Source organism: Bactrocera oleae, chromosome 4 (assembly GCF_042242935.1).
Source record: "Bactrocera oleae isolate idBacOlea1 chromosome 4, idBacOlea1, whole genome shotgun sequence".
NCBI lineage: Eukaryota > Metazoa > Arthropoda > Insecta > Diptera > Tephritidae > Bactrocera > Bactrocera oleae.
The window spans coordinates 17,163,163-17,178,616 of record NC_091538.1 but is presented as its reverse complement, the minus strand read 5'-3'; the positions used below and the strand labels follow the sequence as shown (position 1 = coordinate 17,178,616).

Genomic DNA, 15,454 nt, shown 5'->3' with positions numbered 1-15,454 from the left:
TTTATTCGCAGTATTCAAAAATTAAGGAAGTCGCAAATTGTCGTCCTTGTCAAAAAATATTGTTCTAAGAAACATCTAAAATTATAACATTTTTCTATTAACGCTAGCAACCTAGGCTCACCCATCAGCTGTTTAAAGGCTTAAAATTTGAACGAATTTTAACTCACTACAAAATATAAATTCTTAGCGAAATCTATATGGTAACAATTAGAGTAAAGTATAACTGAAAATTGTGTAAGCCTCGATTCCCAATTGACAACCCCATATAAGTCACTATAACCATTTGCCAACAATATTGTTGTTATATTTTCAATACACGTGTCAAAGTTATTTTAATGCCTGCAATTTGAGATTATTTTTATGATTCGAATTGCTACCATTTCTAAGGTATTTCATCAGCGCATACGTCTGTATGTGTATGTTTGTATGTAAATGGATGCGAGTGCATAACAGGTAATGCGGTAAAGGGTCACCTCTATGAGGCGGCTCAACATAGAAACCTGTGTACGCAATTAAGCACAGACAGATAATCATAAATACACAGATACATACATATGTCTGGAATGTTAGTTGCATTAAATTTATTTGTTAAGAATTTTTAGTATTTAATGGGCATTTTAATCAGACAGAACCGCACAATTCTAATGTTATTTCTACTTCTATGAAAAGTATCCATTGTATGCTGTAAGATTCGGTATGCAACGAAGTGCACATAAACCACAAGTGCATATTGATATTGATTTCAACCATTTGGCGAAGTCGTGTGAAAGGCCTTTGTGTTATGAAATTTAATCTTGGCATTTTATGGTGTTAAATTGACATTGAACATACACACATGTATATATATGTGCATGTGTATGTATATATTTACAAGTGCCGCAATGCAGTGCATCTCAAACGTAGCGGAAAAGTAGGCAATGTGTAAGCATTAACCACATTGCAACCCTACAATTTTACGGTGGATTACGACCTTTTCCTTTATAACGGTTTCATATTTTATAGCACTGCATTAAGTTGCATTTTGGTGACCTTCGTTTTAGAAGTTTTTTTTTAGTGAAACTGAATATTAATGTGTCAGTGTCAGCATTTATGTAAAAGGAGCTGAATACCGAGGCGAAAGCACTGAAGCGAGTGAATTGTAATATCGATAGCTCTGTTATTAGCCTTTCTACCGGTGTCAATTCGCGATCAGAAACCTATTTGTTTTAGGACCAATACTTGAATTATGATCTTAAATGCAGTTTTATGTACTTTCATATAATCATTCAAACTATCTTCGAAACCAAAATATTGAATTTGTAACACTTCCAATAAATACTTGTTCTCGACAGCCTCTAAAAGCTTACAAGACGAAATTTCACGTTCATGCATTAAGTTGTAATTACAATAACTAGTCCAATACTGGACTTACTTTTGTTGCTTAACTGCGTGAAATGTCAAAATAGAATACAAATTTACCTAATTAGAGAAATTTGGCTTAATGACAACATTGAAGTCTACAACTTCTCTTCTACACACTAACTGCCACAAAAAGCCCTTCAAAGTTATGCAAAAAAGGTAGTCATCATTGAATATTGCTATCTTTAGAATCTAACTTGCTATATCTCATTTCACTGTGATAAAGTATATATTCTAAATATTCAAAATACTTTCAGTTTCTCTAATAAATCAACCAAAAAAATAAAAATGAAACTTTACCTAAATAGGTAGTTTAATGGAAACTTTTTCGATGTGGCATTATCTTTAAGACGACATTGAGTCTAAAAAGTCAACGGATTGTTGTAAACAATTAGAAGACCAAATACGTCGCCTTATACCCTAACTACTGCTAAATATGTACCATGTTCTGTAATTACTTATACTGATCTCAGGTGCTATTTTCTGCCAAAAAATCCGCACATATAAGAAGAAGCACATTAGAAAACTAACGTAGCGAAGGGTGGAGTAATTTTCGATTAAATGCTCAAGTGCATCAACATACAATTATCATATGTTAAGGCTCATAATTTTCACGGAAACTGTACTATTTCAGGAGTTTTATTATGTTTTGAAAATGTATTTGTAACAGCTAAAAAATAAAACAAAAGCCTTGAAAAATAAAATTAGCTTTGAACATGATTTCCTCATGCCTTACGCACAGTATTTATTATTTACGGTAATATTAAAAAAAAAAGATAAGACTGAGCCATTTAAAAAATCACATACCAGCTGATATGATGCATAGCAACAATTGAATATAGATGGTACAACAAAATATCTTGAATAATCAGTGAGTACATCTGGGATTTGTGTGAAATCATATACAAAATAACTTAAGCACGCGGCGCTAACAAACATTGAATCTTTCAACAATGGACAATAATCAAATCGTGGACATTTATTTACGAAATTCGTGAATTTAGCGACAAACTTCCGAAATTTAAAGTGAGAACCATATTGAAAATGGATAGTTTTATGCATACTGAAAAACCATTATCTTTCCAAAAGGACTTCTGGTTTCCCATGACAATATCAATGGTTTTTGTGCTAAAGGGTTCAAGCAAGATGGTGCAACTACGGTGAAATCATCATTTAATTGACATGTACTTTTGAGAACCGAATCATAGATCATATAAAGAGAAAAAATCGTTGCTTAGATTTATTATTTTGGATTGTATATGCTAAGTTAACTGACATGGACTAGTTGGAAATCAGCATTCGCTGCATTGTTGGTGTGATAACGTTAGCGTTACTGGACAAAGTGGTTGAAAATTACAAATTGTATTGTCGGAATTGGGCTTTAAACAAGAAAAAACGTTAACTTCGGTAGCACCGAAGCTATAATAACATTCAGGAAATAAAAGTTTCCATACAAGAACTTGATTTAGATCGGTCTGTTTGTATGGTGTTGTATATTCAGCCGATATGAACACGTTTTCCACTGAGTGTTACAAACTTCGTGGCAAACTTCAAGGTATAAAAATGAGAATTATTAATAATAAAGAAAATAAAAAATGGAACTTAGAAGAAATGCAGCCATTTAATGATCTCAGCTTAAGATTTCAAAATAAAAATTCGATATTTTGTTGCTGTAGACTTCTATTATTTAAAATATTTGTTTTCAAAATTTACATTTAACGAAATTTACTTACATTTTTCACATAATATAATTGCAATTAATTTAATATTAATATTTTTAAATGTATTTTAGTAAAACTTTATTTCGAAATTGTTTTAATTTTGGATATCCTCCTATAGGAGGAGTAACAAAATTAATTGTTGTTAAAAGATTAGAACCTACTTGATAAAAATTCTTACGGTATTAAAATCAAAAAAAATCCTTTTTTTTAATTAATTGTTTTGGTTGTTAATTTTTCAATTGAGACTTTTGCACTTAAAAGCACATTTGCTAATCCACTTTAAAATTTTCAAGCAATAGCCAATTACATACACGAAGCATTTACTCGTGCTCTCTACATACATTTCCATACCAGCATTCGTATATAATTTGTGTTAAAATATTCCTAATACATATCTACGTACATACATATGTATATAAATTGCAAATATGTACATGCTCACCATTTTCACTGCCATTCTTGCCGTTCTGTGCCAGAAAGCTGCTGCTGCCGTTACTGCCATTTACCGTTAATGCCAGCTGCATACTATTCTTATTCGGCAGCGAATGCATCAGCTGTTGCGGCGTTTGCTGCTGTTTCTGTTCGCCGTTACTTGCCAAATCCTCTGCAAAATGGCGCTGTAACGCAGTTGATTGCTGCTGCTGCTGTTGTTGTTGTTGCTCTTGTTGACTTATAGTGGCGATGCCGTTTTGTTGCTGTTGGCCTACTGTTTCACTTAACTGCTTCATTTCGATATTATTTCACTTATTATTTTATTCCGTGAGAAATATTAAATTATTATTTGGAAAATTTGGCAGCTTCAAATGCTAAGACTGTTATATTAACTTCTAAAATACTGTTAAAGTGTAGCACAAACTGTAATTCGCAATTTTGTTTGATTACTAAGAAATGCGTTTTTTTCTTTCAATATTTGCCTAAGTTCGAAATTATAAAAAAAAACTGTAACGTTACTTTAAAATTCGTTTAGTCGCACTTTGTGGATAGACGAAACGCATTTACAGATTTTAAATAAATGCTTGCTATTTATTTGTTTTATCTTGAGGCGTTTCAAGTTGACACTTAGCTTTATTTACGCTAGTTTCGTTACGCGCACGTACACTTTCTGCTTACGTATATTTTTTTTTTGTTTTGTGGGGTTTTTTACTTTATACACAAGCTTTGCGGCGCGTTTATAGTGTTTGACGTTTGGTGTTTGGCGTGTCGCGTTTCACTTTCCTCAGCATCGATAGCCGACTAAACGGCTCGTCATTTAGTGGAAACCTTTTTATTATGAAAATCGGAAAGTTCTTTTTTAGCTTCTTATTTTTGTTGTTGCCTTCTGCTCTGTAGCTGCTGGCCGCGCGAATATTATGGTGCACATATATTTACATATATACATTACTTTGCATGTGTATGTGTATTCGTATGTGATTTTGCTTTTTTGTTATTGTTATTTGCTTCAATTACCGTTTGTTTGTTTGTAGTTGTAGTTGTCGACGCTTTATGTTATTGCTCTGCATTTGAATCGTTGCCAATTCGGCAACTGATTTGCTGCTCAGTGTCAGTATCGGTCTCAATTACATTTACTTTGACTTGTTTTTGTTGTTGCTTATGACTTAGTTAATCGGAGCTATTGAGTTTAGTTTTATTCCTAGACTACAAGATATGTTTCGCTCTCAAAACCGAGTCTGAGACTGAGTCTGTGATGCTAATATTCTCCATGTTGGTCCGTCATTTACCATTCTTAATGTTGTTTTTATTCTTTTCTCTGCAATTTTGTGGATTTTGAAAAATCGAGCGCAAAGTAGCTTTTTATTCAAAGTTCTGTTAGACGCTCAATGCTCACTCAACACACACATAGATACGCACACACCTACACACATGCGCGAGTCCCAAATGCTCGTCCAGCACAAAAGTAACACTACTACTCATTCACTCTCAGTCGCTGGTATGACCATAAGTGTGTTTGAAAATGTATGCCAAGGGGGTAAGTTCCGCTAACAAATTCGATTCTATGTCATATCTCCTTACCAAGTTGGACTAGTCAGCGTAGCGGTCACTGAGTCATTGGCTGTTGTCATTCGCTCACAGCTCTTGCTCACGGCTCTCGCAGGGTTCACACGCTTCTTTGTTATTGGTCGCAGCTTTAGTTACAATTGCAACTTACGCTTTGTTTTTGTGCTTAATAGACGTGATTTTGTTCACTGTAACTAAAACCGCAAAGCACAACAACAAAGCTTACAGTTAACCTCTCAAAAGGAAGTACATATTGTATATACATACGTACATACATATATGCATATGTTTGTAAAGCCGTTCACTGTTACTCATTTGTAATATTCCAGCTAATAGAACATCGCATTGCTTTATTTATGTAAATTCCAGCTGAGCGAATTTATTAGAATTGTGCAGGTGCGTATACGCAACAAAAGTTTCCACTCAAAGGATGTAATGTTACTCATACGACACGGGGCTCACCAGTGATGGCATAAAATAAATTAAAAACTGTTATAAAAATGTTCTAAATTAAATTAACTATTAATATGAAAAAATTAACAATTTTGTACCAAATTATAAAAGTTAGAAGATTAGAAGTAAAACTTGTTTTAAAAACATTGAAAATTTCCATAAAACAATTTAATATTACAGCAGTATTCCGAAATAGCGAACATAATTATTATAATTGTCAGATCAATTAGTTATACCGAATTTTTCGTTAATTCGAGTACTCACTTAGCGAAGTATGTTTTTGAATAAAAATGAGTAAAGTATCCGAAAATTGCAATTTGACAAATTGTTTTATTGCATCACTTGTTAAAAAAGAAATAAAAAACAAAAAGGAACAATTCAAAGCGCTTATTGATATTACCTTAAAGGAAGTAATGTGCCTAAAAAGCAAATTCATGAGATCACAATATTTGTATATCAGTAGTATAAGTTTCTATTGCCATTTAAACAACTGATTAAACGTCGTTTGCTTCGTTGGAATATGTGAAGAGATTACATTTTATTTTTAGGTTTATATTTTAAATTTCGCCATTACTATCCACTTGATCATCAACCTCATCCGAATGTTGTATGAAATTTAGTTTAGCCCATCGGTTCAAATCGCTGACAGAGAATTGAAGCCGAAAATGTCAAACAAAAAGTAGTTATTTGGAAAGGTCTAAGCATACATCGCATTTACATTTGGAAAAACCGAATTCAGCAATTTAACTCGATTCCTCATTGGAGATCATCCTCTTCAACAAAATTACCCCGCTTTTACACTTAATTCAAAAGGAAAGAAATACAAAACATAAAGAACATAGTCATTTTTTTTTTTTAATTTTTTTTCATGTCTTGTTTCGTATTCTGACCACTATTAAATTCTTTTTAACTCTTTCTACATATGTCTTCATGTTGTACGTTAAACCGAGTACTGACATATCTCCGTTGTTCGTTATTTAGGATACTCAATATAAGAAATTTGATTGTTCGTTATTTCGGAATACTACTGTATTACAAACAAATTTTCGAAAGTTAAAAAATATATTAACTAAATTAAAACTTATTATGCAAACCATTTGTAAACTATTAAATACAAAAATGACAAAATCCAAATTGTAGTGAAAATTTTAAAATTTTCCATAAAAAAGTATGTTGCAAAAAATAAAAAAAAATACTACAAAATAAAGTTATAAAATTTTGTTATCAAAAAACGAATTACTTTTAAAAAATTTAACATATTTTGAACGCTTAAAAACTGCCATAAGAAATTAATAACAAATATGAAAATACTCAAAAATATAATATTATATATAAAAATTAAATAAAATATATACAAATTAGACTTTTATTTACAAAAGTTTTGGCAAAACATTACAAATATTTATCAAGGAATTAAAATTGGATATTAAAATGCCAATATGAAACGGTAAAAAATATATTTTGGAAAATATATATGTATATGTAGATACTATATCAGATATTTTAGAAATAGTTAACAGTGTTATCTAACAATATAGCGAATCTTTTCGATAGCACAGGTTAGGTTCCGTTTTCTATTTGATATTTTGTTAAATTCTGACAATTTATTTTGTGATGAACATATCCAAAATGTCAGTATAGTTTAATTATTTTTTGTGATCATCGTTATCTTATATTTTTTTAAATATAAATAAAATTTAATTCTTTTTTATTAAAATTTTAAATGGCAAAAAAAAAATTATAAAATAAAAAGTTTAAAATGCAATTAAAAAACTATCGAATGCCATTCTCGTTTACTTAAAAACGTGAATTTCTGTTATTTGAATTTTCAAACTAGATTGGACTCGATCCATTTAAGAGATACGCAATTATACATACTCGTACACATACACATACATGAGACCCTGTAAAGTTACGTATATGCACCGTCTGGTGATCGAACGCTTTTCGGCATGCATACATACAAGTACATACATGTGTACATGGTATATGTTAGTAACGGGTGATCCAAGTAGAGGTACTTTTTCCAATAGCGTTTCTGGACAGATCACGCGAGAGTCGTGTCAAGCTGTCATGTTATTTTTTTTTCCGCATTGTTTGGCATTTCGTTATGGAAAGACTTACGCCTGAACAACGTTTACAAATCGTTCAACTTTTTCATTGATTCGTCGACTTTCGCAGCAACTCGGACTGACGTATGGAACGATTTGGCGCAACAAAATACAGCTTGTGTAAGAACTGAAGCCGCTCGGCCTTCCCTAGCGACATCGCTTCGCCCTATGGGCTGTTGAAAAGTTCAAAGAAGATGATGATGCCTGAAATTGGTGCTCGTGATCTCGGCGACATTTGGTTTCAACAAGACGGCGCCACCTTCCACACATCGTATTCCTCAATGGATTTATTAAGAGAACACTTCGGTGAGCAGATAATTTCACGTTTTGCGCCGGTCGATTGGCCACCAAGATCGTGTGATAGCACAACGTTAGACCTTTTACTGTAGGGATATGTAAAGCCTAAAGTCTATGCGAACAACCCGCTTCTACTCAGGCCTCAGTCGAAATGCTCGAACGAGTCATCGAAAATTGGACTTAACGGATGGACCCTCTGATACGTAGCCGCGGCCAACATTTGAAAGAGATAATTTTCAAAAAATAAATGCCAAAGAATGTTTTTTTCGTATGATAATAAACACTCTTCAATAAATTTGAATTTTCTGTGTTTTTTTCTTTAAAAAAGTAGGGAACCTCGAAATGGATCACCCTACATAAAGCGTGCTCCATTTACAAAATTATACGTATTTGTTAAACAATGCTATATTATTTCTTGAAATTCTAAACCGCTTTTTTAATATTAATAAATTTAAGAGTAACACACAAAATCTTAAAGACTTTACTATGATTTCTTTATAGAAGAAAACAAAAACTATTGATTGTTTTTCACACAAATCTCGCATGAAGACACAATATAGCCTTCAAACTTCTCTGCTTGCACTATTATAGGTACAATAAGAAATGTTTGCACTTTGTAAAATATAAATAAAATATATGTACATATATTATTCGTGCGAAAGTCTCCATGGTCGTCATGGCGGCATTTAAAATGTAGGAAGTAGAATTGAGTTTCAACCGCAATGCATCTTAGTTGATTCTCAAGAAAATAATTATAATAAGCTTGATAAATTAGTATCAAAGGAAAAAACCTAATAATTCAACGAAAAATCACCGTTTCTTCTGGTATTCTTTACAAGTATAATGTTTGCCAGCTGCCTGAGTCATTGCTGCACTGAAATTCCGAACGCAGCAGAGTAGTCACAAACTAGACTGAAAACCACAATAATTGTCGTAAATTGTGTGATAATTATACAAAGTGTGCTAATTAGTACGCTTTTGCGAGAAAGAGCCAGTTGAGATTATTTCTTATTACAATAATTTTTATTACTTATTGGGAAATATATGCATGGTATTTGTAAGTGTGTACGTATGTATGTTCCATAATAGTTAAGTAAGTTTATGATATGATAATTTCCATTGAAGTAATAAGAACTAATAAGTCATAAATTAAGTGCTGCAAACGGAATAATACTCTACACTAGACTGATTGGCATTCTATATAGTATATTTTGCAATTATGATTTTATATTTTTAAATGTTTTTTTTCGCACTGGTTTTAATTACCACACAAAAATGTTTCATATTTTGATATGTTCGATAGCTAAAACTTTTACATCAATATCTTAAATAGTTTCTGAGTTACAGCCTTCTCAAACGTAGCCGCTCAGTTCAACCAGCATCGGCTTATCTTTAAACACGTTTTTTAAATTTACTTGAGTGACAATCATTTCTGCATGTTCTGTATATAGTTCTCTATACAGTGACCTGCCAGTTTTTGATAATCAAAAATCGAACTTGGAGCCAAAACGACCAAAACTTTTAGTAAAATTTACCTTTAAAATTTGTTATTTTTTGATTTTTTCGACTGTTTGTACTCGTAGTACGGACACTATCTTCTACAATATTATAGAAAAACAAAAAACAAACATTAACTTTGGTTGCACCGAAGCTATAATACCCTTCACAAATACCTAGGCTCCTTACAAGAACTTGATTCCGATCGTTCAATTTGTATTGCAGCTATATGATATAGTGATCTGATCTGAACAATTTCTGCGGGGAATACATTGTTGCCTTAAACAACAACGTGCCTAATTTCGTGAAGATACCTCGTCAAATGAAAGAGTTTTCCATATAAACATTTGATTCCGATTGTTCAGTTTGTATGCCAGCTATATGCTATAGTTCCGACAAATGAGCAGCTTCTTGGTAATAAAAGAACGTGTGCAAAATTTCAGATCGATAGCTTGAAAACTGAAGGACTCGTTCGCGTATATACAGACGGATAGATGGACAGACAGACGGACAGGGCTAAATCAACTCACTTCATCTTGCTGATCATTTATGTATATATTTTATAGGGTCCCCGACGTTTCCTTCTGGGTGTTACAAACCTCGTAACAAACTTAATATACCCTGTTCAGGGTATAAAAAACAATGTTTTACTCTGTCCAATCGTTATCGATTTTTTATTATTATTGCACAGGTTCTTAGAATTAACGTCGCCGTAGACAACCTCTTGAAAATGGTAATATCAAAATTCCAACTCAAATACTTGTTTAAAACTCCTGAAAGAGCGAAATGCCATTACTAATCCTTATTTCCAGGAAATAATTTTCAAAGTTAGCCGTTTTTTTTAAGGCCTTAGACCAGGGTTCGAATTTCCTAATTAAAGAATTTTGAGTTAAAATCGGCATTAAAAATTTAAAATTTTATTTTTAATTGCAAACTCGGAATATTTTTTAACTTAAAAACTGGAGTAACAAATAAAAATTTTATTTTTCAAAAAGAAAAAAAAGTGATAAAAAGAAATACTTAGATGTTACTAACTGAAAATCATGATATGAAGTAGATATATAAAGAAAACAAAGACTTTTACTTACTCACTTTTACTAGCATAACATGGTACAACATGAAGTACGAGAGTGTGAAATAATATAAAATTCAAAAACACAATTTGTTTTATTTTTAATTATCAACTTGGGACTAAACTTTTTTTTTTTGATCCGGTATTTATGATTAAAATTTATTTTTGGGATTAAATTTTATTTCAATTTTCTACCGGGTATTTGGGATTCGAAATTTTAAAATTGTTTTTAATAAAGATTTTCGGGATTATAAAAAAAAGAAATACATTTAATGGTAATGAAATTGTCTTTTTAATGCAATACTTGCAACCCTGCTCTTGGCTAACATAGCACCTAAAATTTTGTTAATAAGTTTAGTGCAAATCTTTTTGAAAAAAATTTTTGATTTCCAAGATTTATTATTCTAAATGCAGAAATCTTGTTACAAATAAAGTACTATTCTGAGCAACCAAAATATTTCAACGCTTTATTTTTACCCAATAAGCTTAAAAACTGTTAACATAAAATAAAAATTATACAACTTTATTTTTTTTTTAATGCAAATAAATTGGAAAGGATTTTTTTATCTAAGTCAATGGCTAAATATTCTGTAGCGAAAAATTTTAAATTTATAATTACTCCGAACGGAAGGAAAGGTAAAATTATTGGGGCTGTATTTAACGTTCAATGCCATTAAGACTTTTTGCCTGCGCTTAATTTGCCGTTTGTAATTTGTTTTCGGAACAGCGCTGCAAACCAGCGTGAGCAATAAGTTGAATACAAAACAACAAAAAAAAATATGAAATTGCAAATCAAAAAGTAAAAAATAATAAAACAAATAAATGCACACAACTAAAAAAAGAACACGAAAGACCCTAAAAATAAGCAACCAGTTATTTGACGCTGCTAACCGGAAGTCAGTTGCAACTCAGTAGCAGACTGGTCCAGTTTTTATGATAATTTGCAAGTCGTCTGAAAGCGGTTAATGTTTGTAATTTTTTATTAAATATTCAAATGTGGTTTATTACACTTTTTTTTTTGTTAAATTACACATTAAATGCCACGTAACAATACGGTGAATGAAAACTGAACTGCATAACCAAACTAACCGCTTTGAGCAAATTCTTTACACAGAGGTAACATGTAATTGAAGTTAGAAAAACTTTATTATTTTTAAATTTATTTTATTTCACTGTTTCTTATTCGCGCCTACAGCTCCATCACCTCTCCGCCCACACCCTCTTTGCCTTGCGCCTGCCGCTCCAGTTTCTCCTTCTCGGCGTTCTCCAATTGCTCCAAAGTTAGCAATGATATGCCCAGTTGATCTTCACGCGTGAACGGTTGCGCCATGCGCCGCAACCAACGGCGCGCCAATTGCATGGCCTCCTCAGTGCTCAAATTACAAAAACTATCAACTAAGTGCTCCTGTATCCATTTGGGCAAACGACTGCGTTTATCTTGACGTGAGAAACGTTTATCGGCGAATATCATAATACCATAGTCGGTTTTGCCACGCAAAGCGCGTCCCACACACTGCGCCGCATGGCGCATGGCATCAAAAGTGAGAAAATCATTTTCACGTATCTGAAATTGATCGCGCAGATAGTCGAGGCGTGCCTTCAGTATGCGTGATTGTGTGTAGACATAGGGTATGCCAAACATGAGTACGGCGCGTCCGTAATGGTGATCGAAATCAACGCCCTCGGAGACTTTGCCACGCGCAACGGCAAGCAATACGGCGCCTCGGCCGCAATCACAGGCCTTCGGTTGAAGAAAATGCATGTGAGTAATGTGAGTGTATATGATTTTATACCCGAGTGCAATGCAACATGCACAGGGGTATTATAGTTTTATTCAGCTGACAATTGTTTATAACAGTATAGATGGATTCAGTTAGATATAGACGGATATCAATGTTTATAAAAATGGACCAAATCGTGTTTGATAACGCTTGAGGTGACAGTACTTGACTGGATATAAAACCGAGTTTTATGATTATTATTAAAATAGCAGAAAACATTCGCTAGATAGTTTGAGGAATTCTGCCAATTAGAAAATTCTTTGAAAGATAAAAATCCGTAACTGTTCCGTGACAGCCGACCCTGATCTGGTTAAGTCTGTCCATTGTCCGTCGACTATAAGACTCTAAACTAATTCAAAAAACAGTATTTAAAACAGTACTATTCCGAAACATAAAGTTGCTAAACTCACTGCAGAAACAAACTTGAAATTTAGGTACCGTTACAAATAAATTATATTCAGAAATTTTTAAATGGATTGCTATGTTGCTTGACCATAAATAGATTTGAAAAAAAAAACATTATAATTTTGTATTGTTGTTAAGTGTTATACTCGGCTTAATTTGAAAGAAAGACAATCTTCTCCATCAGAACTATACTTATTAAAAAGTCTAAAAAAAAAATTAAACGGAGGTCGAAGCGCTCGATCTGGAGAATTGGGGAGATCAAAAACTACTGGGATATATTATGACCACATTTCTCTGACCTCTATTGATGTACAAAAGATTGGATGGATTTCATAAATTCTTATGTAGCATTCTTTTAACTTCCAACTTACCTTGACATAGTTCATTAGCGCATAGCTAGTCTCCGCATTATCCTGCGTTTCAATAAATAACAGCTTATAGCGCAGTAAGGTGTCCACAATACCCTGATCATACCACGATGCAACCACAGACTCGAGATAAAGATAGGAAGTGAAAAAGCAGACAATACCATCAGGCACTGTCTTCGCTGTCTCTACGAGCAATTGCCCATAATTTCTTATAACTGCTGTATCCTCACGCGTCTCGAATTTGGAAGATATCGCCACTTGGTCATTGCCTTTGGACACGATCTATAAATACAAGCAATAACATTCAATAAAAATTTGTTTAATATTATATAAACTGTAAATATTTTACCATGGGCAGTAAGCAAGGACGTGCCAGCGTCATTGTAAAGGAACTCATTATAACAGGATCGAAATCCAAAATTTTTGGATACATATCCATAGGTGAAAGTGTGCCTGATGTGATTACTACTGTCTGAAAGCGTTTAAAAACTGGCGCCATAGCTATAGAAGAGTCCAAACAACTGAAATGTAGTATAGGATTGATGACGGTGGGTGTTTTATCGTCAAAAGGTTCAACAATGATTGTGAAACCCTTAGTGTAGGTGGATACTAAAGTAGCGAAATGTGTAATCTGTAACATAATTGTAAATGAACGAGTATTTATTAGTTAGTTTTTATTTCATTACCAACGTCAGCGCTCCATACTCTGTCATATCGGTAATTTCTAGTGTTCGCAACAAGCTAGCCAGACGCTCGGCACAAAATCGCAATGGTTTACGTTCTATGCAAATTTTAGATGCCACATCTTTAAGGAAACCGGCAGGTGATTCCTGCACAACATGATGTACGCGTAGACGTGTTTTAACATATTCTACAAAACGTCGAAGAAAACTGAGAAAATGATCCGCATTACGTATATTACCGGGCACAACCTCTATAATTTAAACGTGTCGAAATATAATAATTTTTTTATACAATATACAGTATTTGAAACAAACCTTTTAATACATCTGCAGGTAATACGGGATTGGCCATCACCATATCAGTTTCACGTTGCACATGAGCATCCTTCAATCCTTGTACCATACGCTGGTACTCATCATTGAGTCTATTGGCGTCATCATCACGCATACTAAAACATAAGCGTTGTGTAATGTAATGATTTAGTATATGTCTCCAAATATGTACTTACTCTTGTACCAGTTTTTGTAGATTGTTTAATGCATTCGTGCTACGTTCTACAATACGTCGATTGATTTTAACACTCATCGAATCGATGCACACATTATCAATATTATGTGCCTCATCAAAAACCACGCAACACTGTTTGGTAATCTCTTTGGAAACAACTTCAGCAATTTTAGGATCCAACAAATAGTGATAACTGTAAACAACAATCTGTGCATGTTTTACAGCAAAACGTGCCAAAAAGTAGGGGCACCAATTCCGCATGCGTCCGTATTCTTTGAGGTCATCAATACTATATACACCAGGTGGCATCATGCTCTCTTTTCCTTCCAAAGTAAAACCTTCATAGTATTGGCCTAATGTATATAGTTATTTATATTATTCTATAGGTGGTTTTATAATTCACACTCACATATTGGCGTATTTTCAGGATCTACCTCGTGATGTTCTCGAATGTAACTGGCCGTCAGACCATAACATTTTCCATCGACCGCTTTGCCCTCACGCTCTTTACTTACTTCTGGGTGTACGCACATATTTTTACGTGAACTTAGCACTAGACCAAGTAAAGCAGGTGGCTCAGGCGCATTTTTTTGGTAGTACGACATCAAATTTTGCAACTCGGCGATGACCTTTTCAATCTCCGGTACGGTACGCGAACAATAAATTAATTTGCGTATAACATCTGGATGCTCTACCATATATGCTACAATTAGGGACAATAGTGTGGCTGTTTTGCCTGTACCCGAAGGCATCTCCAGCAGGCAATGTCCTTTCGCATCCAATGTGCGTTTCAACTCGAGCATGTATGCATACTGTTCTGGGTAGATGTATTCATACGGAAAATACACCAGCAAGCCATCAACACTTAATCTAAAAGAATGTTAATTATAAAAACTTAAAAACACAATAATTATTTTTAATTTTACTTCATTCTAAGTTGTTTATTATTTGGATTGTTAATATGCGCCAATAAGTTTTTGCCGGCTGATACTCAAAAGTTGCCCATAGTATATAAAAAGGTAAAAACAAGGTAGCCTGATTTAAATATTTTACAGATAACAAATTTACTTAGGAAAAGTTTTATGTGTGCAAAATTTTCATAAATAATATTTCATTACGTTATACCCTTTCTTTGTAACATCAAGAAACATTTTTCTAAAATTAA

The 15,454-nt window shown here is 33.1% G+C and overlaps 2 protein-coding genes across 2 annotated transcripts in view; both read right to left on the bottom strand.

Annotated features, from left to right (window-relative positions):
- The window catches only part of Pu (GTP cyclohydrolase punch), a 28,720-nt gene extending 24,351 nt beyond the window's left edge, over window positions 1-4,369 (bottom strand). Inside the window, exon 1 of the mRNA XM_036375751.2 lies at window positions 3,562-4,369. Coding sequence (XP_036231644.2) covers window positions 3,562-3,847 — 286 coding nt within the window. The 5' untranslated portion in view covers window positions 3,848-4,369. The remainder of the gene's footprint in view (window positions 1-3,561) is intronic.
- Window positions 4,370-11,506: 7,137 nt separating this feature from the next.
- Window positions 11,507-15,338, bottom strand: Xpd (general transcription and DNA repair factor IIH helicase subunit Xpd). Its single transcript, XM_014238197.3, has 8 exons — window positions 15,216-15,338; window positions 14,699-15,159; window positions 14,291-14,642; window positions 14,097-14,230; window positions 13,785-14,032; window positions 13,448-13,729; window positions 13,102-13,380; window positions 11,507-12,285 (listed from the first exon to the last, which is right to left on the bottom strand). The coding sequence occupies exons 1-8, from the start codon at window positions 15,218-15,220 to the stop codon at window positions 11,734-11,736; spliced, it is 2,313 nt and encodes a 770-aa protein (XP_014093672.2). The 5' UTR covers window positions 15,221-15,338; the 3' UTR covers window positions 11,507-11,733.
- Between the last annotated feature and the right edge of the window lie 116 nt (window positions 15,339-15,454).

What these genes read in the sequence shown, in the direction of transcription:
- Xpd (XM_014238197.3), bottom strand. An exon ending in ACCTGCAGATGTATTAAAAG is followed by an intron (nt 14,033 to 14,096) that starts GTTTGTTTCAAA and finishes TTTAAATTATAG; the next exon opens with AGGTTGTGCCCGGTAATATA. An exon ending in AGTATGGAGCGCTGACGTTG is followed by an intron (nt 13,730 to 13,784) that starts GTAATGAAATAA and finishes ATTATGTTACAG; the next exon opens with ATTACACATTTCGCTACTTT.